This window comes from Colossoma macropomum, unplaced genomic scaffold (genome assembly GCF_904425465.1).
Source record: "Colossoma macropomum unplaced genomic scaffold, Colossoma_macropomum, whole genome shotgun sequence".
In the NCBI taxonomy this organism is placed as follows: domain Eukaryota; kingdom Metazoa; phylum Chordata; class Actinopteri; order Characiformes; family Serrasalmidae; genus Colossoma; species Colossoma macropomum.
This window is the reverse complement of record NW_023494787.1, coordinates 40688238-40713005: the sequence shown is the minus strand read 5'-3', so window position 1 is coordinate 40713005 and position 24768 is coordinate 40688238. Positions and strand designations below refer to the sequence as shown.

Genomic DNA, 24768 nt, shown 5'->3' with positions numbered 1-24768 from the left:
GAATTAAAAGAAGTTGTAACTTTAAAATCTAAAAATGTTGAATTTGAATCATCATTCCACTAATGCAGACAGACAAACACAAACACACACACTCACCTCTCAGGTCCTGCCCGGAGCGGCCTGCCCCTGAGTTCTGACGGGGCATTCGCAGAGAAGTGCGCAGTGGGGCCTGTCTCTGTTCATCCAGATATGCCAGATCCTCCAGGTGAGCAGAACTGGTGGCTGAGAGAGAGAGAGAGAGAGAGAGAGAGAGAGACAGAGAGAGAGAGAGAGAGAGAGAGAGAGAGAGAGAGAGAGAGAGAGAGACAGAGAGAGAGAGAGAGAGAGAGAGAGAGAGAGACTTGGTCACACAACACCTTTCTGAAATAACTGCGTTTAGCTACATAGTGAGGTTTTGATAATATTACCAGTTCACAGTAAGTCATACGGTGCTTTAAAGCACATCTACAAGCCTGCACAACAGGAGAATTTTTAGGAATGTATCTATGAAACAATTTCGGTGACTACTGACCCCTAGTGTCAGCTACACTAGCCTCGTAGCTCCAGAAGCAAAACTTTGAAACCAAACATGTCTTGGCTGATCGACTACATCTGGGGAAAGTGGAAAACTGTGTAAATAGGATTTTTGCCAAACCATTCCTATAAGTTTCATTAAGTACTAATCCAGGAACTACTCTGAATGAATAACTGTCTACTCTGAATCAATAACTACTACAGATTATTCAGTAACTACTAATAATGATTCTGTAACTACTATTCACAGAATAATTCATAGTAGTTACTGAATAATTTAAAGTAGTTAATGAATCAGAGTAGACACATTCATAAGAGTCTACTCTGAATGATTCCGTAACTACTATTAATTATTCACTAATTACTATAAATTATTATGTAACTACTACGAATGATTCAGTTACTAAAATGAACTACTCAGTAACTACTGTAATTTTTTAGTAACTACTAAGAATTATTGTAACGAGTCAGACTAGTTCAGACGCGCACTTTACTAGTTTGTCCAAAATCCACAATTGAGGTTGAAAAACAGGGAAAGGTCTGAACCAAAACGAGCCAACAATATACAGACATAACAAAGATAAATACAGGCAATCAAAATCCAAAAAAGGGAACAGGCAAAAGGGAGATTCAAAAATAAGCAGAGTAGAACAGAACACGATCAAGAACGCTCAGCAGCTCAATGAAAGAAGCAATACCTCACAACTGACCTAGTCTAAAGCCTGGGCTTATAAACCAACTGGATCTAGTCACATGATACATAAAACAGGTGAAGAACATCAATAGTCAGGGGAAGCTGATCTCTGAGAGGTGGAACCTGGTGACCTTGACGTCACATGTTTACCCAGAGGGTTTTGGGAACCGGAGTCCTGACAGTCACAGCTAGGGGGATGTGTGACAATAATACTGTAACCTACTGTGAATTATTCAGTATCTACTATGAACAATTCAGTATGAAATGAAATAATGAAATGAATTAATGAAATAATGACATATTTCGTAACAGTTATTAACGATTCAGTAACTATTGTGATTTATTTAAAAACTACTAACAATCATTTCAGTAACTACTATCAATTATTCCACAGTAAATGCTATAAAAATAATCTCCACAAACTCCTTGGAGTGTAAAGTGTTTTGTATCGTTTTAATACAGTTTAATAAAATTATTTTTCAAACATCTGATCAGGGACCTTTTCAAACTGGCACTGAAATAGTGAGCTGCTTTGCTGCCAGATTTCTCAAACGTTCTGCTTTTCTTTACCAAAGAATCCTTTTTGGCACCGTTTCCCAAATCCATGAGAATACACACACACACACACACACACAAACAAACACACACACACACACAGAAATACAGCCTCGTTACCCAACAGCCCTGGTTACACATGCCTCAAAACATAACATGGTGAGTGAGTTGTGGTTCTGATATTATATATCTTGATGACTGGATTTACTACGACTCTAACTGACCAAAAAGGAACGAGTAATGAAATGTAGTGCTTTTTCTTACCGCCCTGAACTCGGCTGGATCTCAGAGAGAGAGAGTGAGGATGAGGAGTAAATGTTGGAAGAAAAGAAGGAACACGGCAGAATGGAGTAAATCTAAACAGCTGAGCTTGGTCAGTCTCTGTACATGTGTGTGTATGTGTGTGAAAATGACAAAGTCGCTCTGGTCAAGGCACAGACCAACGCAGTATCCTTTCCTTCCTCTCCGGAAAGCACATGCAAGCTTGTGCTTGTGTGTGTGAGCCTTCAAGCCTCTTCCCCTGCGTGAATGTGAGGAAGAGGTGACGATATGCACACAGCAGGATGTGTCGGCAGCAGCTCTTCTGATTTGACTGTATTCACTGCAGTTCATTTCACAGGAACAAACGCATGAAGCTGACAGCAGGACAAAAATCACTCTTTCTCCTCCATCACTGCAGTATCACTCCACTGCACTGCTCCAGTTCTCATTCGGCCACATTCACGCCCAACTGGCACATTTACCAAGTCCTATTAAGCCTGCACTACTGTTAGCTTTGGCAATACCGATAATGTAGAAGGCTGCAATATGCAAATGAGCCCTTTAATGAATACAGAACTGTTTATTGTGTGCTTTGAGCATCTTGAACAATGTCTGATATTAATGAGTGGTTCTGTGTAGGCCTGTTTAACCTGTCAATCCATTACTGTATAAATAACTTCATTTATTAATTTGTCTTTTTTTTGTTCAATTATTAAACACTGCAAAAATGGTATACTGTCAAGTGAAATCATCTAGTTGATATACCTAATATTTCTCATTTTGAATTGGTTGTGCACTTATAATAATATTATCTAGCTTATTTCTAGACATTTTTTACATGTTTTAAGTAATTTTATTAAGTAAAATTATTTCACTATACTGGCAAATAATTTTGCTGGTTTCAAGCATAAAACAAGCAAAACTGTCTGCCAATATAATGAGATAATTCTACTCAATAAAATGACTTAAAACAAGTGAAAAATGTCTTGACGAAAAGGTAAATAATCTTAAATTAAGCTTTCAACAATCTCAACAGGATAAATATTAGATTTCTTGACTATATTTAAGATAATTTTACTTGACCTGACTGATTTTGCAGTGAAGTACAAGCCTAAAGTGGCAAAACTAGTTGATAAGCTATTTTGCTTCCTATCTATCCTGACTTAGTAGCTTCCAATCGACAACAGGCACAGTTTAAGCTCAAATAAACAAACATTACTCAGTGCTGCCCTCTAAAGGTGTTAACAAACATCAAATAAACAAACATTACTCGCTGTCGCACTCTGAACATGTTATAGGACCAGTAAGAACTTAGAGGTTTTGCTGATTCCTGACACATACAATAAAAATTTTAGGCAAAACGCTTATCTTAAAACGAACATAAAACAATGTGTCAGGAATCAGGCAGAGTATTCATAACCACATCATTTAATAACTTTCTGTGGACAAGATTTGAGTGACTATTGACTACAGTGTTTATTAACTACTTTAGTCTTGTAGGTCCAGCACTAGACTAAAGAAGCAAAATGCTGACACTAAAGGTGTCTTGGCTGATTGACATCTGAGGTAAGTAGAAAACTGTAAATATGATTTTTGTCATAACCATTTCAGATACTAACTTTCTATGAGAGAGCTTTTAGAGGCATTAAACTATTCAGACGTCTGGTTCCTATCACCACCACTGTGAACCAGTCTGATTCTGCAAGTTACTCTAGAACGGGGCATTTCACAACAAACCACTCTGAATGACTGTTTACATATTAACCATTTAATCATACAGAATTAAAATGACCTATTTTCAATTGGAGCAGTTCACTTCAGGTGAATACTTTAGGCAATCGTGATCAAACGCTCTACCTGAATATCTATCAATTATCTATCAGCATCACATCACACGGGATTATATATTTTTTTGCCTCTCCAATATCTAATCCAGCATTTTCTGCTGATATGGGCCCAATACTGATACCTGGTATTGGATTAGTGCCGTCTCTGTCCATGACCTGTCTCAAATCAATATGTTTTCTCCTTTCTCTTTTTTACACGCACATGCTTTATTCACATTCTGGCTGTTTTGACAGAAAAAATTATTTTGAAACTCTGGAAAATGGTTAACAATTGCCATCAGGCGATATGTAATAGTTGTGAGAGGCCCATTTCTGTGGGTGTTTTTATAAATAAAAGTATTCAAACAAGCATTTTTGTCACAGTTATACAGGCCAATCTTTAACCGTGTTACATCAATGTGTTTTTAATTTATCCCTAAGTGTATTGCAACCATAATATGTTGCTGTAGAATCACAATACGAGTATTTTGTCTATATTGTGCACCCCTAGTTCCTATAATCTCTCCAACAGTATATAAACCCCCAATTTATATTAACCGCATGTTGCATTTCCTTCTATCTCTCTTTCTCTCTCTGCCTCTTTCTCTCTTTTTCTCCTCTTTCTCTCTCTCTGCAGTGCAGTGTGCCTGGCGTCACCCAGTCGTTGGACTTGCTCCGACTCATTCGCTGCATCAAAGGGCGCTTGGTCCCCACGGTGGAGCTTGTCCAGGAGGCCCTGCTGCACATTTTGGCCTTGGCTGTTGGCTGAGTGCCAGCCCTCCATATCTCACAAGGTTGAGAGCTTTTACAAGACGCAGCGCTGCTCCCCCAGCACTGAGGCCAGGTTTTAAAGGGCTGTCAACTTATTTTGTTAATCTGTTTATGCTTTTAGCTATAGGATCCTGCAGGAATGTACTTTTACTGCCAAATAAAGAACAATTTTGATGAGACATAATTGAAAGAGGCTGATGTCAAGTGATCCCTTGAACCAATCAGAATTAGGGCAGATTTTAGGGCAGTGAACAGCTCTTTTCCAGAGCCCCTCCCAACACAAACTACAGTCTCTTTAGTTGTGCTTGAGGACCAGCTGGTGCCTTTGGCTGTGGTAAAATCACTGTAACACACGGCCTTCATTTAAAAGAAATGTGTCCGCAGTGTACACTACAAACGATCAGTGAAACTGGGATTTGAAGAGCAGCACACTTATAGGGTCATTCTTTCTCGACCTCTACTATCACTGGACGTCTGAGAAACCAGGCAAACTTGCTTAGTTTGCTGGCTAGTCTAATATAGCTAGCAATTGCTCCATTGTTTTAAGGATTATATGCTTCTCACAGCCACTTGAACGCAGCAAGTGCTAACTGTGCTAGGATGATTGACCGAATTCCTACTTGTGTTAGTCTTACCACCTCACCATGGCAGTTACCATAGTCACCATGGCCAGTTTACCTGCATAATCCAATATCTCATACACATTTAAAGCTCTGCCAGAAAATAAAAGCTTTAAAAAACAGAATAAGCCTGCTGCCATGGGATTCTTTATGGTGCCTGATCAGCTGAGATGTTCTAGCTTTTCATTCCAATTGAATTAGTTCAGGGTTTTTTTGTAAAATGTAATATGAAGGTATATGAACATGAACTGCTGGTTATTTTAATTATGATGGTTTTAAAAATGATCCATAGCTGCAGCATTACTTTGTACAGTGTGCGTTTGGTGAATCTACAGTTCTGTGCAAAGGTCAGAGACCACTCGCTTATTTCATTTCTAATTAAAATGGCACTCAAGTACAAGGCGTTCATTTTTCAGTGTCAGGACAAAAGCAGAAAATATTTATTATCTAACAGAATATTACATAGAAGGCTCCACAACTACGTATCGTGATTTTTTTCAGTATTTATTGTGTCCATTCTTTCATGCTTTTATTAGAGCTTCAGTTCTTTTCAGAAGACGTGCTTTCAGTTTTTCGTAGAAATCTGCAGGGACATTTTTCCACAACTCCAAAGTTCAGTCTTAGAATTTGGTTGCATTTTCTGCTTCTCATGATCCAAGTGAACGCATTTAATGACGTTGAAGTCTCTGGGGTGAACGCCTTCTTTGATTCGCAAATTTTCTTGACTACTGGTCTCTGGCCTGTGGCCTGTGCACAGTACTATATGTATACTTACACTAAGCAGTGAGATGAGTAAATCAAACACGGCTAAATCAGTGTGTAGTGAGTGTGTGGTGAACGAGAGCGAGAGAGTGTGAGAGTGCGTGTGCTTCTTCACAGGAGAAAAATGTCAGAGCTCATAAGGCTCCTCCTGTCAGGGGGAATAATCCAGCATGCTGTGAGCCCCCAGATCAGAGCGTTTTCTAAAGGGAGTCTGTGAGAGTGATGAAAGACAGAAAGTAGGGGATGAAGAGAGAGTGAGAGAGTAAGAAAGAGTTGACACATAGCTGGAGGAAAGGAGAGAAATTCAGGTGAAGTAGGTCAGCACAACATAGAGTCACATGCAAAAGTCTGGGTGCTCCTGTAAAATGGCATTGTTGGTTTTCAAAGTAAAAATCTACAAAAATCTAAAAGTCTACTCTACAGAGGACATATTTTCACACACTTCGATGCACAATTACTGTTTATTTGCTGAATTTAACATACTAAAAACAAAACAGAAACTCAAATAAACAAATACTGTGTAATAAACAAATAAACAGGAATTGTGTACTAAGATTTTGCACTAAAATACCATATTCGAGTGTGTTCTCTGTAGAGGGCGTGTTAACGTATTTTCACTTAGAAAATCAACAGAACATTACAAGAGGTGCTCAAACATTTGCATACGACTGCATTGTTTGTAAATCAATATTGTGACATTAGTCTTTCCATAGTGATATCACAGAGGATGCAATGTGCAGAAGAGCCCACTAATCGATCACCAGTGTTGGGGTAGTTACTCAAAGAAAGTAACCCATTACACATTACTAATTACTTATCTCAGACTGTAATGGGATTACTTTACTCATTACTAAAAAGTCATCTAACTACGCATTACTTTACATACAAACACGCAAGAGAAAACGTATCACACCAATAGAGTGTGGATAAAGGATAGAGTTTAAAGTACTGCTGCTGGTTTTTAAAGCATTACATGGATTAGCGCCATCTTACATCATGGACTGTCTGTCTCTGTATACACCGAAACATACATTAAGATCCAGCACTGCAGGCCAGCTTAACGTAAATGGAGAAACGGTCTTATGTTTTTATGCACCTAAAAATAGAATGATCTACCATTTGAAATAAGGAACATCAGTACATAAATTTGGGAAGCAACTAAACAATTTTTACAGTATACAGAAAAGTAGTTCACATCACAACAGCCTTCATTTCACTAATTCACCTTAAAAATAGCTCCCTACAAAGGGAGCCTTCAGCCTTAACAGCGTGCAGACAATCCTGTGTTGCCTTCAAATGCCATAAAGAAGCACTGTGAAGCTACACAGGGATCCAAAAACTGCCCTGAACTGAGGTGCACACACATATACACAAACACTCAGTAAGGGCGTGTTTGCAAACATCAAAAGGTACATATACTGCACTACTGCTAGTGATGTCAGTGGGTTTCTGAGTTAGAGAGAGTTGTGAAAGAGTGTGCGTGTGTGTGTGTGTGTATGTGTGAGAGAGAAAAACAGAGAGAGACAGTGAGAAAGAGAGAAAGGGAGAGGCTACCAACACTGCCACCATTGGATACACAGTACTTAAAGTACTTAAAGCTTTCATCTTTGAGAGAGAGGGGAAAAAAATCAAGCTCCATGTGTTTCAGATCAACAGGTGTTTCTGTCCATCCTTCCACTGTGAGAAGACAACTTAACACTATGAGTCTGAAAAGATGTGTAGCTGCATCAGAATATCAAAACTGGTCATCTGAGGTGTGGAATAAGCTATTACAAAGCTGAAGGTCAGTGGGGTAGTTTCATTAGTCAAGACTGAAGCAACTGATACGGTTCTGACTGAGGAACTCCTTCAACACAGCAAGACCATCTCTATGGCTCTGAGTGTCTTCACTATGGGCTTTTACTGGCGTTCACCTCACAGCAGAATCAGCAATGTGTTGAGAAGCAGGCTGTATTGGGGAATGTGTCTCACTACTGGGGAATTTCAGTTTGCGATGATTATCACTCATTCAGCAAGAGCAAAAGCATTTTAAACTGCTACATGTTTTTCAGAAAACAGAAAAAAACAGGAAAAAAACAGAAAATATTCAGTTTTGGCCTTTTTTGAATGAAGGTTATTTTTTTCCTTTCTTCACACCACAATGTACACTCAAAAAAATGAACCAATTGGGTTATTTGACTTTGTTATTAAACTGAAAATATGTGAACATTAATTGCTATTATTAATTGTGGAGACATAACACATAAGTCCATTTATGCTGACGCTGTTTACTGAATGGAAACAAGTTCATGAAATGGTTTCCTTTTTTTGAGTGTACAGGCAACTGTATTATCTTATTAAGCATGTAGTGTGCCAAAACACTGTGCCCAAAAAGGCCACTCACCAGCCACAGAATTGGGGCGGGGCATGAGGTAGAGGGGGATGGAGTGAGCGGAGTGGGAGGCAGAGTGTTCCAGACTTCTCTCTGGGATTTTGTTGAGGCTGTATGTGGAGGCAGCCATGTTTTCATCCACGCGGTAAAGGAAGGAGTCAGCTCCTGCCGTTTTTTGAGTCTGCCATAGTTTGAGGCTGCCTCGTGAACTCTCGCCATGTTTACCGCTGCGATCCGCATTCTCCGAGTAACTGGTAAGGGTGGCTAGAGGAGAGGCAACAGAACCAACACAAGGAAAATATTAACAACCACGTTATTAAAATAACAATCAGAAACAAGATAAAAAACGAATGGTTCGCTCTGAGGAGAAGCTTTATCATTTCTGTTTTTACGTTCCAACCCCAACATTAGCATTTTAAACTGGTTAGAAAATGAAACACTGGTTAATACTGTCCCTGTTATTTAGACTATAGGAAGAGTGAATGTAAATAAAAAGCAGGACTGGGAAGCTGTTAGACCCTGCATATGTATAAATACAGCAAACAGGTCTAGTTATGTGTCTATGTACCTTTACTTTGACATTTTAACACAGCACTGAAGGGCCCATATCCTAATTATAATGTCTGTTTGGTTTTGTTACATCATATTTAAGACTGATACATGTAGATGAGCTCTGTTTTGATTGGTTGCTTTGTATTGTGCCTCATTCAAAAAGCAATCTGGTCTGAAATACTCCTTATAACTTCAGTATAATGTTAATAAGCCTGGGATTTAAAAGGGAAATTCCACCTGTTTTTTCATTTGTGCATATTTCAATGGTAAAGATGTAAACTAAGTCATTCAGAGTGGTTTGATGTTGAAATGGTTCAATGTAGAGAATCTTTCTGACTCAGATTTCTGACTAAATGATGGTGATTGGAACCAGGAGTTGCAAAGTCTACCATGTAACTATGGCTATTTTACTTATTGTCCAAAACCACTGGTGAACCAACATGTATCTTTTGAGGTTTTATGTGTAATGCTAATAATGGTAAAACAGTGGTAATTCTTATCTATGGACTATTTTGCCTTACAACACCCTGCATGTACCTCTCCACCATGAATGGATTAAAAAATACTCATCTGAAAACTATCATAAAACGACGTCTCAGGCATTAGGCAGCATATTCATAACGGTTTCATGTAATAACTTTCTGTGAGATCACTTTTAAAGATATTAAACTCTTCAGACGTCTGGTTCCTATCACCACCACAGTGAACAATTCTGACTCTAAATATCTCTAGAATGGCACATTTTACATCAGATCACTCTGAATGACTTTGCTTACATCTTAACCAGGTAACTATACACAAATTTTGAAAAAACTGGAGGAATTCCCCTTTAAGGGGTTACACATTATGTGTTAAAACAGTGGTACTAAGGCCCTGAACGTTTTAGAGTTTTCACTACTCCCAACACACCTGACCTAACTTTGAATCAATTAACAAGCCCTTCGTGAGTTGAACTGGAAAAACACTAGACCATGCAGGGCTATGCTACTCCAGAACTGAGGCTGAAATATACTCTCTTAAAACTCAATATTAAAACCATCTCAGGCTGCGCTTTATACACTGTATTGGTCTTAAATGATTTACTTCTTGTAACCAAGCTCCAAAAACACAGCAGGGTGTGACCCTCTAGCTTTCCGTAATAAAGTAGAACTGGCAAGATAAAAAATATTTTTAAAGGAAAAGTTTTAAAAAATAAAAAATACAATTTACATCATAAAATATTTATTAGGCAATAAAAGGTGGACAAAAGCATGGACAAATTCAGGCTTCAAGAGGGCTGCAGCTACTGTCTCTAGCTTACATTTTTATGGATAACAGTATGTCGTACCACTGTATCAGAGACCACATAAGCAAGTCTATTTCAATATCACGTCTACCGATTTTTCAAAATGTGCGTGTAATTCAATCATTAAGATGAACAGTCATTCAGAGTGATTTGATGTGTTTTATTACACACTCCTATAACCTATAAAGAACTGCCAGTTTGTACTGCAGTACACATAGTTACTGCATAATAAGCCTTAGGATGTAATAAGGTTTTAAGGGGTTAAACTCTGCCTCACAGAAAGCAATGGAAATGCCTATGAAAATGCTGCCTGAGACATTTACATGCACTCAATAATGCGATCATAATCACATTTCTGCAGTTATCTGATTATACAAATGGTCATGTAAACAGCATACTCAGATGTCTTAGATCAGAGTAAGGTCTATAAATCCATTAAGAAATCTGATTAAGAGAGCTGGATTTCAGCTTAGTAATTAGATTTCTCAGTGCATGTAAACTTTTACTCTGATTTCTTCCAGATTTCTCAGTCTGCACATGTGCAAACACAGATCAGGGTACCGGAAATAAGCAAGCATCTTAGAGCACCCGCGAAGCAGCAACCAAACACTTTTGAAGCGACGCTGAAACCAAACACATGCTCGACGAAATGAAGGATTTAAATATTCTTCATCTTCACGACGACGTATGCTCATACTTTTAGGTAAAGTGGCATGACGTTTTTTTAAAAAAAATGCCATGACATGTTTGAGTTGCACATTACGTTTACATCATGTCGTCTTCTGTGAGTTTACTGCCCGTTTGCAAAGCAGAAATCGGATTACTGACTGACTCATGTAGAGTTTCCCATTATCTTATTACCCAAGTGCATGTAAAGGTGTTGATCAGATTACTAACAAAATCTGATTTTCTGCATTTATCGGATTATTAAGTGCATGTAAACAAATTTATTGTTTTACACTGGTTACATACTGCGATTAGGCAATGACTAGAGTTAGTATGTTTCTCTAGAATTTCAAATCAAACCACTCTGAATGACTTTGTTTACATCTCAGTGATTTATGTAGAAATTATGAAAAAATGATGGAAATCCCCTTTAACAACTCGCTAAGCATTGTCTGAGGTGAGCATGTGACGACTGGCATGCAGTTATTAGTGGGGCATTAGCTTCCATCACTAACTACATTAGCCTTGTAGCTCCAGTGCAAAACTAAAGAAACATACTTTCGACATAAATATATCTTAGTGGCCGACGTTATGGGGTGAAGGCTAAAAAACTGTGTATACTTGACTATTCACTGAACTACCACTTCAAAACAGGGTAATAATAAATAATAAAAAAATAAAGAGCACTATATGAGGCACTGAACCCTTAGATAACTTTTCAATGGAGAAGCTTGAGAGGCTCTGAATAAAACAGTTATTAAAAACATTCACAGATTCAGAGCAGAAGGCAGTGATGTGGATGTTGTGTGACCAGCCTTTCTGAGAATGGCTCTTGTTAGCAATGGGTTGTAGAGAACACAGGCTGTTTTCTCACCGATGATGCCACTGTCTCTGCTCTCCAGTGTGGACGTGGGGCTGGTGATGGAGCCGTAAGCGCCCGCACTGCCTGGGGCTCCAGGGGGCAGTGTGGAGCAGGGGCTGCCAGGAGGGGGCGACGCAGAGCTGCTGGCCAGACTGGAGCATGGACTGATCCTCTGGGTCATAGAGATGGCCTGTAAAAGAGAGAGGCAAGTGACCTTTAATGTCTTGGGTCCTCCATGGTGTACACAGCCCAAAATGTATCTTCTAACATTTTATTTGCTTATTTTTAGCTTGCAGCTCAAGGGTTCCTGACCAACGCGCAGCCCACCAACAGTTTTCACTTGACTGGTAGGAGGGGAGGGGTGGTGTAGTGGAAATGCCACAATGTACACATGCAGGCCCACCAACTAATCATGCCCCACTAAACCCCCTATTTTTGCACAGGATTATGTGGTGCTAAGTGGCTTAAAACCAATCAAACTAAACTTTGAGTGAGCTGCTACACTGGTTGCCATGCGTGCCTGTTATTAGAGGCTACCTGGATAAACACAGAAGGGTTTGCATGCATCACTCTGTACTGGCTGCATTTTACAGCTGTATGTAATGGGGGATAAATCAGCAAATGTTTCCTAAACTGCTAGATATTCGATGTTTTGCTGTAAATTTGGCTCTTCTGGTGATTCTCTCCTGAACGTGAGGCTCCTTCTGATTGCTCTACTTGCATTTTTTGTTTTTTTCTGCCGTGCTGATACGCTGTCAACATATTTTTGATTTAGTTATGCTGTTTTTTTTATCTTGCCATCATTTTTATCAGCTGAATGTAGATAATATCAACCTACATGCATGCACAAGGCCATCCATACGAGATGACGTGATGGTCACTGATATGTTTAAAATTCCATAGAATTTAACATTGAGAAGTAAGCTTTACACAAATATACTTCTATGATAATATCAGTTATCTTCTTGATAATAATAATATAGTGGATTCCAGCAGTTAGGGTACTAATTCCCTCAGCTCACTGCCAGCATCAAACCATCCACGGCCCAGTACCAGTATATGGTCTGGTGGTTGGGAACTTATGTTGTAGCTCATCAAATTCATTCTGCAGGTGATTTATTTAGACATCAGTAAACTAATTTGAGCATCATAAGTGATGACATCTTGCACATCAAATGGGATTTTTAGATTTCTGATTTAATGTGACATTATCTTAGAGTGCATTTTTATTTGTAGTTGGGATTATTTGGTCTGGACCAAAGCAGAAAATAATACATAGTTGCACTTTAGTTCTGGCATTTGGATCAACATATTTAACATTAAACCAAAAGATGTAAACAGAACTAATTATATGTGGAGTATTTTATAATAACTTCAAACATGCCTCAGCCGCGTTTTAAAACCCAAACTATCTGCTCCATAATTACCGATTCAGAGCTTATGAAGAGATGATGAAACACATGCATGTGTCAAAGCAGCATCAGAAACCCATCTCTTCCCCGAACCAAAGAGGTTCTACAGAGATTAGACCACAGTTCATTCTGTCTTTGGTCTGTTTAGGTGTCTTTGGTCTGTATTGCATTCATTCTTCAAATGAACTGCTCCAGAGTTCGATCTGAAGTGAACTGAGACTAATCTGTTCAGGGGGTCTCGATCCACTTATTTGGGCACACCAGAGATCGGATGACAGCGTCCTCGCTCGCTTTCACGAACCGCAATACAAGAGAATTCGCACCAGGGTTTGTTTTAATTAAACCAAACCTTCCAAATCTGAATGCACCTTTATTCACCCTCTGCTTGATTTCTGAACATTTTCACAGGCAACATGAACTCACTCCATTGATAACTGTTGTCTCTGTGCATGGCAACAACCAAGATGATGGATCACCTGTGTCCCAGCTACAAGAACTTTTGACAAGCGTCAGAAGGATTAGTCCTCTGCTTAGTTATGTGTGGTGCTAGCATCTCCAAAATCAGCTCAAACTAAGGTACGAGCATCAGTGCTGAACACTGTCAGAAAAAAGGTTACTGAACAGGTACATTTTAGTCTTCCAAGGTACAAACAATATAAAGTAATGGAAGTAATGACTTTACCATTAATGGAAGGTAGAGAATGAGTGAAGAGAAACATTTATTAGTTGTATAAAAGATTCTGCGGACATCAAATTGTGATAGTATATGCTGATCTATGTTGTTCTTAACTAGGCTTTTGCCTTAAGTTCTATTATTTGGGAACAAGCTTCTTAACAGTGTTATAAATGGAACAAACGTCTATCACTTTAGTTTAAGGGCCCTTGTGTAATACAATGAGCTTTACAAAACATCATATGACCTCTTACTGACATAAGCTGTTCATGAATACTATATATTTTAATGTTATGTAGTGATTATGCATCTGTTATGAAGTCCCTGTGAAGGCAGCCTTTAAATAAACCTCTTTAATGGATCATCTGTTCAACTCAAATGTTATCGCTCTTTACTGAGTGTTTGCTGTGAAGTAATTCTGTGTTACTACATTTACTATAAAGCTCTTGTGTTTGGTGTGAAAACAGTCACGGTTCATGATTATGTAAACACACATACAGTTCTCTTCTGCCCCTTTACGCTTTAATAGCATTTGACTACAGTAGAGTAAAATACCTGAAGCGTTTGGTCTGACCTCAGTGGGTAAAGAGTTCACCACGCACAGTGAGGTGCTGGGGTTAAAGCAGAGTCTCTCTCTCTCTCTCTCTCTCTCTCTCTCTCTCACACACACACACACAGTGAGATTGTGCTGACGAGCACTAAATGATCCACTGCTGTCCCGTCTTTATGCTGACTGCTGCACACTGCTGCACAACGCTCTTTTTATGGCCTTTATGGATTTTTCCACTGTAACTCAATATTATGTAATTGAATATATTATAATTCACCTAATGAAATGTGAGTAATGCTCAGACTCAGATTAGCATATTTATCCTTACAGGAATGCACAAACGCTAAACTAGGACACAGCCACTTGCTTCAAATAATCACAAAACATCTGAGATAGAGAGAACAAAAAAAGAGAGAAACAGAGAGAAAATAGATAAAAAGAGACAGAGAGAGAAAGAGAGAAAGAAAAGAAAAGCAGAAAGAAAGAGCAAGGAAGAAAAACAAAAAAACAACGAGGAGAATGAAACAAACAGTGAAGGAAAGAGAAGAGAAAGGCAGAGGAAGGAGAACAGAATCAGAAAGAAAGAAAGAAAGAAAGAAAGAAAGAAAGAGAAAGAAAGAAAGAAAGATAAGAAAGAAAGAAGAGAAGAAAAAGAAGAAGCAAAGAGAATGATGGAAAATGAGAGAGAATGTGAGAGAGGGAGAGCAGGAGCAAGAGAGAGAATGTATGAGACAAATAGAGAGAGTCAGAAAGAGAATGAGAAGGAAGGAGAGAGACAGAGAAAAGGAATGAGAGAATGTAAGAGAAAGACAGAGAGGAAAAGACAGGCTGAGAAAGGGAGAAAGAATGTGTGAGAAAGAGAGGGAGAGGAAGAAGAAGAAGAAAGAGGGAGAGAGAGAATGAGTGAGAGAGAATAGGAGGGGGGGGAAGAGAGAAAGACAATGTGTGAGAAAGAGGGAGAGAGAGAGAGAGGGAGAGGAAGAAGGAAAGAGAGAGAGAAAAAGAGAGAGGGGGGAGAGAGAGGGAGGGAGGGGGGGAGAGAGAGGGAGGGAGGGGGGGAGAGAGAGGGAGGGAGGGGGGGAGAGAGGGAAGGGGGGGAGAGAGAGGGAGAGAGAGGGAGGGAGAGAGAGTGTGTGTGTAGGTTCAGCGAGTTCACTTATATCCTCTGTCTGTGGACGGATTCTGTAGTCTGCGGTGAGGTATGTACTAATGATGACATCACTCAGTGAGCAATGTACAGAAGCCCTTCCTCCACTCCACTGTTACGCTGGCACAGCTGAGAACCTCCTGCAGCTCCGCACAGCAGCCAAGCCGAGAGCAGCACGGAACAATCTGCCTCATAAACGCTGATTTACACACCGCGTTCCATCAGCCCATTTTCATAATCAGAGTACGAACAAGCGCATAACTGACCTCCCCATCAGCGGAAAGATAAAGCGAGATGCTGACCCAACAGCTTTCACAGTGTAGTTCCATTTATGACTCCATCAACAGAATATTAACATAAATACACAACATATTTAAAATGACAGTTCAGGGAAAATCTAATGAACACTGTTTTCCCAGTGTAGGAGACATGTTTGGTGTCTGAATGTCGCTTCTTTAGTTTTGTACTGGAGCTCCTCAAACCGAACAAGCTGTTAAAGGAGAATTCCAATTTTCGCAGTGGTGGTGATCAAGACAACTGAATAGTCTGATGCTTGAAACATTGTTTTACAACAGTTTTGAGATAATATTTTTAAATCCATTTATGGAGAAGTGGTGTAAGACAAAATAATCCCCAAAGATTTAGATTTACCACTATTTTACCATCATCAACATTACATATTGCTGCTGTCAGAACAAAACCTTGTACCTCCAAAATAATAACTTTATAGAAGAAGGAAAAAACATTCTTTTCTTTTAATGTAAGTCAATGGAACCAGACTTTGTTCCAAGTCATTTTGGGCCATTTCTTTTGCTCCATTCATCATAATATTTACACACACTGTAAAGAGCAGCAGGCATTTTCAAATTATGTCAAAAACTGAAAATTTTTGGATTTTGCTTTTGTTCCGACAGCAGCGCATAAAACGTGTAAGTTCACTGGTCGTTTTGGATTCCTATCACCACCACTGTAAAGAACATCTGAGTTATTAAGTTTCTCTGTAAAAACCCTTTGTTTGCATATCAATATTAAAATTATGCTAAAATTTCCAAAAAAAAATTGTGGAATTCCCTTTTTAGGTAACCTCAAATAAGTGGATTCTGACAGCATAACCAGTGGCAAAACCAGGGTCTTATGACACCCAATGCGATAAAAAAGGGACCCCTACAAAATAACTTTCAGTTAATAAAAAAAGCAACACTTTATTTGAAGGCTACTTGCATAGGAACTTCGTGTTTGTAAAGAAATGCTTGAATATTTATTTTTAGCTTATGCTATTTATGTGCCTACATAAGAACTTCCTAACACATGCATAAGCATTGAATAACATATCAATAAGGCAACTTGAGTATTTATTAACAGCTAGCGGTATTAATCACAAGACAACATAAGATGTTTTACAAAGTAAATGCTATCATATTTGCATAATAGCCCTCATAACTTTCATGACGTATGCATTATTTCCAAGTAATTTAACTTATAAGGCAGAGGCCTTGCTATTGCCATAAGCTGTTGATAAATACTCAAGTTCTGCTTTATGAACACATTAATCAATGCTTAAGCACATGTTAGGTAGCTACACTGTATACCTTCGCAGCTTTGGTGCAAAGTAAATTAGATTTTTCTCCGAACTACCACCCCCATTCCTATAACCTATAAACTAATCCTGAATCAGATTCCAGAGCCAAACCGTGGCACATGCATCACGTTCCCACTCATCTAAACCCCCCCTTCTGTGGTCACACCAGTCTGGCAGGGTCCAGATCTAGCCCCCATCTAAGAGAGCGCTAGCAAACTGCAAACAATTACCAGAGGAATGAAACAACGGCTGAATTTAGAGTGTTTAACCAGAGGAATGTTGAGCCATGTCACTTTCCTCTGACAAAAACGCTTGAACGGAATCACACTGGAATTTTAAGCATGCATGGCAATATAAAGGCAATCACAGTGAAAATGTTCAGCTGCAGCTTATCTCTGACTGAAACCTGTCAACATGGTTTCAAATGTTTTATATTTTGCCTTAATAGTAGAGATATGTCATGGAAAAAGCAGTTACTTATGGTAATTTCAAGAAATACATGTAAATGAATACAATTTAATAGCGGATAAATGCTCCAAAAATTCCGAGCTGCTCAGAGCTGTGTGGGCGTGTCAGATTACGTGATTGACAGTGGCATCTCCCAGGTAATGTAAGCAAACCTGGTGCCAGTGGCAGTGGTGAGCGACACCACCAGTGATGCTAGAGATGCAACATGCAGCAGACAGAGCTGGAGTCGTTCAGCCCTACATGTTTGATTTGAAGAACGAGAGCCCCCCTGCAAGAAAACAGACCACTTCACTCTACACCACCGGTCTCTGAATAGTGAGCAGAAAGTGCAAAACAAAGAACAAGCACTCTAATGGTCATTTTAGAGATCTAATTACATTCTAATGTTTGAGAACTCAGTCGTTCTTATGATGGGAAGATTACAGACATACTGTGTCTGATATTTGAACGCTCATGTTATATATGTAACCTGTACATAACTGCTGGACCATGCTTCTGAAACTGAGGTCACACAAGCCATTCTGAGTTGGTATGGTCATTACTGCAGACAGTGTGGAGACATTTCTCATGCGCCTTCTTGTGTGCCACGCCGGTTAAGTACAATTGCAGGGAAACATGGGAGCCTTGAGGTAAGGTGGGCAACTAATGTAATATTAAGTTAATATATATGCTATTCCTACAGGTAAGCTGGACTGCTAGCTATCACGCTCTTGTAAATTAAGTAGGATTTTGCAACAGGTGGCACATTGTGCAGGTACATTGTTCATTCATCAAGGTACAAACAATGTAAATGTACCTCAAAGGTACAACAGTGCTTTTAAGGTCCAATTGTGTAACTTAAATAAGTTTTTCCCAGTAAAAAAGTATATATGGAGTCAATACAACTTAGAAAATATAATTTTGGTGGATTATGGTACAATTATGTTCCCTGACTGAAGGTCCTAAGACGTACCCTTGAGGGTACCACCCCAGTGACAAGATGGGCGTACAGGTTTTACACAGACTGAATGTTGAATGTATGTGCGTGATACCTGACTATCGTCCTGCTCCTCCATGCTGTACGGGGCTCTGTCAGAGTCCTCGCCCACTTTGTCCCCGAGCAGGAAGCCCAGCCGCGTCATCAGGGTGTTTGCTGCCTCGTCTGCTGATGGAGGGGGACCCAACTCCTGACTGTTCTCCCCTACAGAGAGAGAGATTTAAAAACATCATGAGTAAAATTACAGATTGGGATTGTTGCATCACTTCCAATGTCAGAAGAGCCTGATTTGTATGACATTAATGTTAAATATCTGAATCATTCAAACCATATTTTCTATACCTTTAAAAATAATTCAGAAACTTTGACTAGTAATTCTGGAACTAATCACTAAAAGACTTGGATTCACTTGTCATATTAGTAATTATTGATTATGTTATTTAATGTTAACTTGATATAACCATTTAATATTTAATATGTTTAATATTTTGGTTATTTTGTTAACAACATAAAATAATTAAAAGACAAATAATCCACTTGTATATATATATATATATATATATATATATATATATATATATATATATATATATATATATATATATATATATAAATATAAAATGTCACATATGGACATTATGGATCTTTATTATAACTACATGTAATCAGTATAGAATCATCTACTGCTTTTTTCGCCATTTTATTCACATCCAACATTTATTTACATATTTTTACAGTTTCATACTAACTATTTAATTGAATAAACTTGTCAATTTATCCAGGACAAGCACAGTACTGGTTTTATATTTTTGAAAAACAGTGATTCCAAACTGAATGGAAGTTTACAGGACTATGCAAAAGTCTTAGGCACTTGAGCACATTGTTTAAAACTACTCATCTTGGCAATCAGCGCCAAACAGAATGAATCTAAATGTAGCAAAAGTAATATAAACATAAATGTTGCAAAAGTAATATGCATTTATTATTTTCAAAAAAGTAGTTAACAACTTTTGCAAATGCTTATTGGCCAGGTAAACAGTTTTTACATCTAATTTTCTCAGGTGCCTAAAACCTTTGGACAGCCCTGTATGTTATATAAGGTAACACAGAACTGAGCAGGACAGGTGTCCTCATGAGTTCTGTAATGAAGCCTGGACTCAGCACAGGTTCAGTGTTGAATTGGAAAAAGCAAGATTTTCAGTGAATCCTAACACGTTAAGCCGTTGTGGTAATTTGACTGGCTAGAAGAAAATGACCAGTTCCCCTTCCCCAAACGGGACGGCTCTGTTTGTACAAGCCATACTTTTGCCTGCAAATCGAGGCTAGACAGCGCAACCACAGTGGTCTCCAGCGGAGTCCAGGGCATAACTCTGACCCAAAACAGCTGGCTTCAGCCAGCGCCTTCACACGCCATGCGACCATGTGTCACTTCAGTTCATTTACAAGCGACCTCAAAAATTTCACTCGAGTACGAGTCAGGAATCAAAAAAATGCCTGTGGTTGATTCTCACTAAGAAAGTGAGAGGAAGGACATGGAGAACGTTATTAGTTCATTCCACAATCAATTAACCGACCTCCCACTGCTGCTTTACTGGACACAGATCAAAGAAATAGTTCAAAAAAATAAAAGCACAAAATTTTTCAATTATTCCAAATGTAGTCCACCAGTCAAAAGATGTTTGGTGTCTGAAGTTTGCTTTTTTAGCCCCCTTTTGCCATGTTCTTCAATGGTCAGGACCCTCACAGGACCACCACAGAGCAAGTACTATTTGGGTGGTGGATCATCTCAGCACTGCAGTAACACTGATGTGGTGGTGGTGTGTTAGTGTGTGTTGCGCTGGTCTGAGTGGATCAGACACAACAGTGTTGCTGGAGTTTTTAAACACTGTGTCCACTCACTGTCCACTCTATTAGACACACCTACCTTGTTGGCCCACCTTGTAGATGTAAAGTCAGAAACGAAAGCTCATTGGTTGCTGCACAGTTTGTGTTGGTCATTCTCTAGTCCTTCATCAGTGGTCACAGGACGTTGTTGGCTGGATATTTTTGGTTGGTGGACTGTTTTCAGTCCAGCAGTGACACTGAGGTGCTTAAAAACTCCAGCAGTGCTGCTGCGTCTGATCCACTCGTACCAGCACAACGCACAATAACACCACCATGTCAACACACGATAATGCCCCCACGTCAGTGTTACTGCAGTGCAGAGAATTATCCATTACCCAAATAAAACCTGCTCTGTGGTGCTCCTGTGGGGCTCCTGACCATTGAAAGGTGGCTAATAAAGTATGCAGAGAAACAGATGGACTACAGTCTGTAACTGTAGAACTACAAAGTGCTTCTATATGGTAAGTGGAGCTGATAAAATGGACAATGAGTTTAGAAACAAGGAGGTGTTCCTAATAAAGTGAGTGTACGTAGTGCTCCATATGTGGCCTTTAGACTGAAGGTTTTTCTACAATGAAAGGCCTGATATCTGATGCCAAGTCAAACCTGACAGAGTTAGTGGTGGTTTACATTTGTACAATGCAATACCTGCAACACATAAAGACACAAAACTAAAATCCTCTAATAAAGCCTCGAGATTCGGCTTAAAATCAAACTCCAGACCCTCAAGGCTTGACTCAGGCTTGCATGAAGCAACTAGTGAACATCTCTGGGTGTAAGCTTCCATTACTTCTTAGCTACATTAGCCTTGTAGCTCCAATGAAAACTAAAAACTACAGACACAAAACATGTCTTGGCTGACTGACTACATTCAGACTAAGGGGAACAAAGTGTAAATGAGATAAAATGCTAAATTTTACTTTTAAAAAGTTTAATGAATTAACATCAAGCACACAGTTCAGTACAATCGGCTTCATCTCAGTCCAGGACTCCACCCTGAATTGCTATCTCTCCCAGACACAGACGCACATTTCAAAACGTTTCCCACCACCTTCCCATAATCCTGTGGGGGCGTTTAGGTGTGGCGGTGGTTTTAGGGAAAGCTCACACTGGTCAGGTGCCTGAATTCCTCAAGCAGCTTCACACACACACACACACACACACACACACACACACACACACACAAGTACAGCTAGACTATGTGCAGGCAGACTTCAAGGGAGCGGTAGCGATTACCTACAGAGAGATGAGCTTTCTGAGGATTAGGCTTTTTTCACCTCTCTCTCTCTCGCTCTTTCTCTCTCTCTTTCCTGCTGATAGAATCGATAACTCAAGTAAACAGATGGAGCAGAAAAAAAACAGCTTTACCCAAAAATAAAATAACAGCTGAGAAGAGAAAAGTGAAGAAGAGAAGAGAGGAGTGGAGAAAAGAAGAGAAGAAATGAGAAAAATGGTGATAAGAGAAGAATGGAGAAGAGAAGAAAAGAGAAAAAGGGTAAGTAGAGAAGAAAGGAGAAGAGAAATAAAGAGAAGAGAAGAAAAGAAAGGAGTGGAGAGGAGAAGACAAGAAAAGAGAAGAAAGGAGAAAAAGGGTGGGAAGAGAATAAAGGAGAAGAGAAGAGGAGAGAAGAGAGTCAAATAGAATAGGAGTTGAAAAGAGGCAGTCGACGTAACTGCTCTTAACAACAATTACTAACAGTAACAGTATAAAAGAATATAAGCTACAAATACAGCAGCACTGTTTCTCAGAGGCAAAGACTGCAGATATCATGTTTTAGAGTGATCAAAAATAAAACTAACATGTTTAAGTCTCTTGAACTGCCTCAAAGCCTCACATGCAGAGCTCTGTGATGATGAAAACTTCTCACTCTCCCCACACGTGTGATCCTGTATGCTGGAATATGTAATCATCTGTTAGCAGTGCTAATTAGAATCAGTCTGTTCACATGTAGCTGAGTGTTCACTGCTCCATATAAGACGTCAATACAGGGCTGAACACAGGCTGGAGAAAACACTGTCTCTAATTTCTTCATCTCTCTTCATCCCTTTCTCTCTTTCTGCTCATCCCCGTCTAAATTTGTGGCCCTGGAAATAGACCAGACTAACAAAGATTGTCGCCATGGCAACTATCAATGGCCTAAAGGAACGCGTCTAAGTATGACATGTATTAGCATCTCTCTCTCACTGTGTTTTGTTCTTTGTCTGTCTTTCTCACTGTCTCCTCCACATCTCTCTCTCTCTCTCTCTCAATGTCACCCATCTCTCTCTCTCTCTCTCTCTCTCTCAAAATCACCCATAGCTCTCTCCCTTTCTCTCCCCATGTCAGTCTCTTTCTCTCTCTCTCTCTATCACCCATATCTCTCTCCCTTTCTCTCCCCATGTGAGTCTCTTTCTTTCTCTCTCTCTCTCTCAATATCACCCATATCTCTCCCTTTCTCTCCCCATGTTAGTCTCTTTCTATCTCTCTCTCTCAATATCACCTATATCTCTCTCCCTTTCTCTCCCCATGTCAATCTCTTTCTCTCCCTCTTGATACCACCAATATCTCTCTCCCTTTCTCTCCTCATGTCTGTCTCTTTCTCTCTCTCTCAATATCATCTATATCTCTCTACCTCTCTCTCTCTTCATGTCAGTCTCTTTCTCTCTCTCAATATCACCCATATCTCTCTCTCCCTTTCTCTCTCTCCCTCTCGCAATATCACCCATATCTCTCTCTCCCTCTCACAACATCACCCATATCTCTCTATCCCTTTCTCTCCCCATGTCTGTCTATTTCTCTCTCTCTCTCAATATCACCCATATCTCTCTCTCTCTCTCTCTTTCTCTCCCCCTGGCTGTCTGTCTCTCTCTCTTTCTCTCAATATCACCCATATCTCTCTCTCTCTTTCTTTCTCTCCCCCTGGCTGTCTCTTTCTTTCTCTCTCTCTTTCTCTCTCTCTCAAAATCACTCATATCTCTCTCTCCCTTCCTCTCCCCATGTCTCTCTTTCTCTCTCTTTCTGCCTGCCTGATTCCTTCTCTCCCTCTCTACTTTCCCCGCCCCTCTCTGTCTGCTTCTCTCTCCTTCTCTCTCTTTTTCTTTGTCTGCATCTCTCCACTCTCTCTCTCTCTCCCTCTCTCTGTCTGTCCCCCTCTGACTGGCTCTATGTCATGTATGACAGTATATAATTACCTCTGGATCCCACTAATAACAGCAGTATGAATATAAACGTCTCTGTGTTGGAAAATTCTCCGTAGAATTCTCCTCTTTTTAAACCCGCAATGCCATGTGTTTAACATAACACACCAAGTGTGTCACTAAACCCCCTCTGGTCAAAGAACAAGGAAAACAAAACAGACAAACAGAAACAATGGCTTTCAGAGCACATCTTCTGAAGCTGAACTGTGGATACTGTACACATAAAGAGCTGTACAGCTGTTTGCATTCTTACTGCAGAATCAGCACAAAGTTGGCAGGACATCAATAACATCTGCTTACAGGTAAACACACAGACACAGGTACAAACAAACGCGCGAATGTGGTTGTAAGTATGATCAAGTATACATTCATGGCACAGATTTGCAGTACTGTTCAGAAGTCAGAGACCATTCACTTTTTTAAATACCAGTCAAAATGGCTATTAGGTACAAATGAGGTGGTCAATCCATTGTTGTAAGAACACCAGCAGCTCCTGTGTTTGTCTATTTCCTTTTCTGAGTAACAGCTACACATCCTTTCAGACTCAGTATTGAGTCTTCTCACAGTGGAAGGATGGACAGAAACACCTGTGGATGTTTTCAGATCTGAAGTGAGAGTGGAGTCTGATTTTCTCCTCTCTCTCAAAGACGAAAGCTTTAAGTACATTTTATTTGAAGGGGACAGTTTTGGTGGTCTACTAGGTCTGAAAGGGTTGTGGGAAGTCCCATTTTCTCTGTACCTTTTTATATATTTTTTAAACTCCAGTTCTGTAAACTTTTTCACTTTTGTTTTTTTACTTATTTTCCTTTAGCTTTCGATCTTATATCTAAAATTAGAATAATATAATTAAAAGGCTGTTTTGACTGGAAATTAAATAAATGAGGGGTGGTCTCTGACTTCTGTACAGTACTGTATTCATACATGCATGTTCTACTAAATACCTCCATGCACACCAGTATGCTACAGCACAAATATGCACAACCCACAGTGTGTGGAGATACGATGGTGTATATCTGAGAGAAAGAGTGAGGAAAGTAGAGAGAGAGACAGAGAGAGAGAGAGAGACAGAGAGAGAGAGGGGAGCTGTAATTTACGTTTACAGGTTAACCTTATTTGAGTGACCCCCTGCCACTGAGGCCTGCCAAAAACAACACACACAAACGT

General features: G+C 39.5%; 1 protein-coding gene across 4 annotated transcripts in view; it reads right to left on the bottom strand.

Moving 5' to 3' along the window:
• The window catches only part of tanc2a (tetratricopeptide repeat, ankyrin repeat and coiled-coil containing 2a), a 222248-nt gene that overhangs the window by 31942 nt on the left and 165538 nt on the right, over positions 1-24768 (bottom strand). For 3 of the 4 annotated variants that reach the window (XM_036567368.1, XM_036567370.1, XM_036567369.1), the window contains 4 exons: positions 18599-18747; positions 11751-11928; positions 8386-8637; positions 97-222 (listed from right to left, as the gene is read on the bottom strand). In XM_036567368.1, coding sequence (XP_036423261.1) covers positions 97-222; positions 8386-8637; positions 11751-11928; positions 18599-18747 — 705 coding nt within the window. Of the gene's footprint in view, positions 1-96; positions 223-2026; positions 2132-8385; positions 8638-11750; positions 11929-18598; positions 18748-24768 lie in introns of those variants that run through there. The other variant, XM_036567372.1, reaches the window with a different exon arrangement.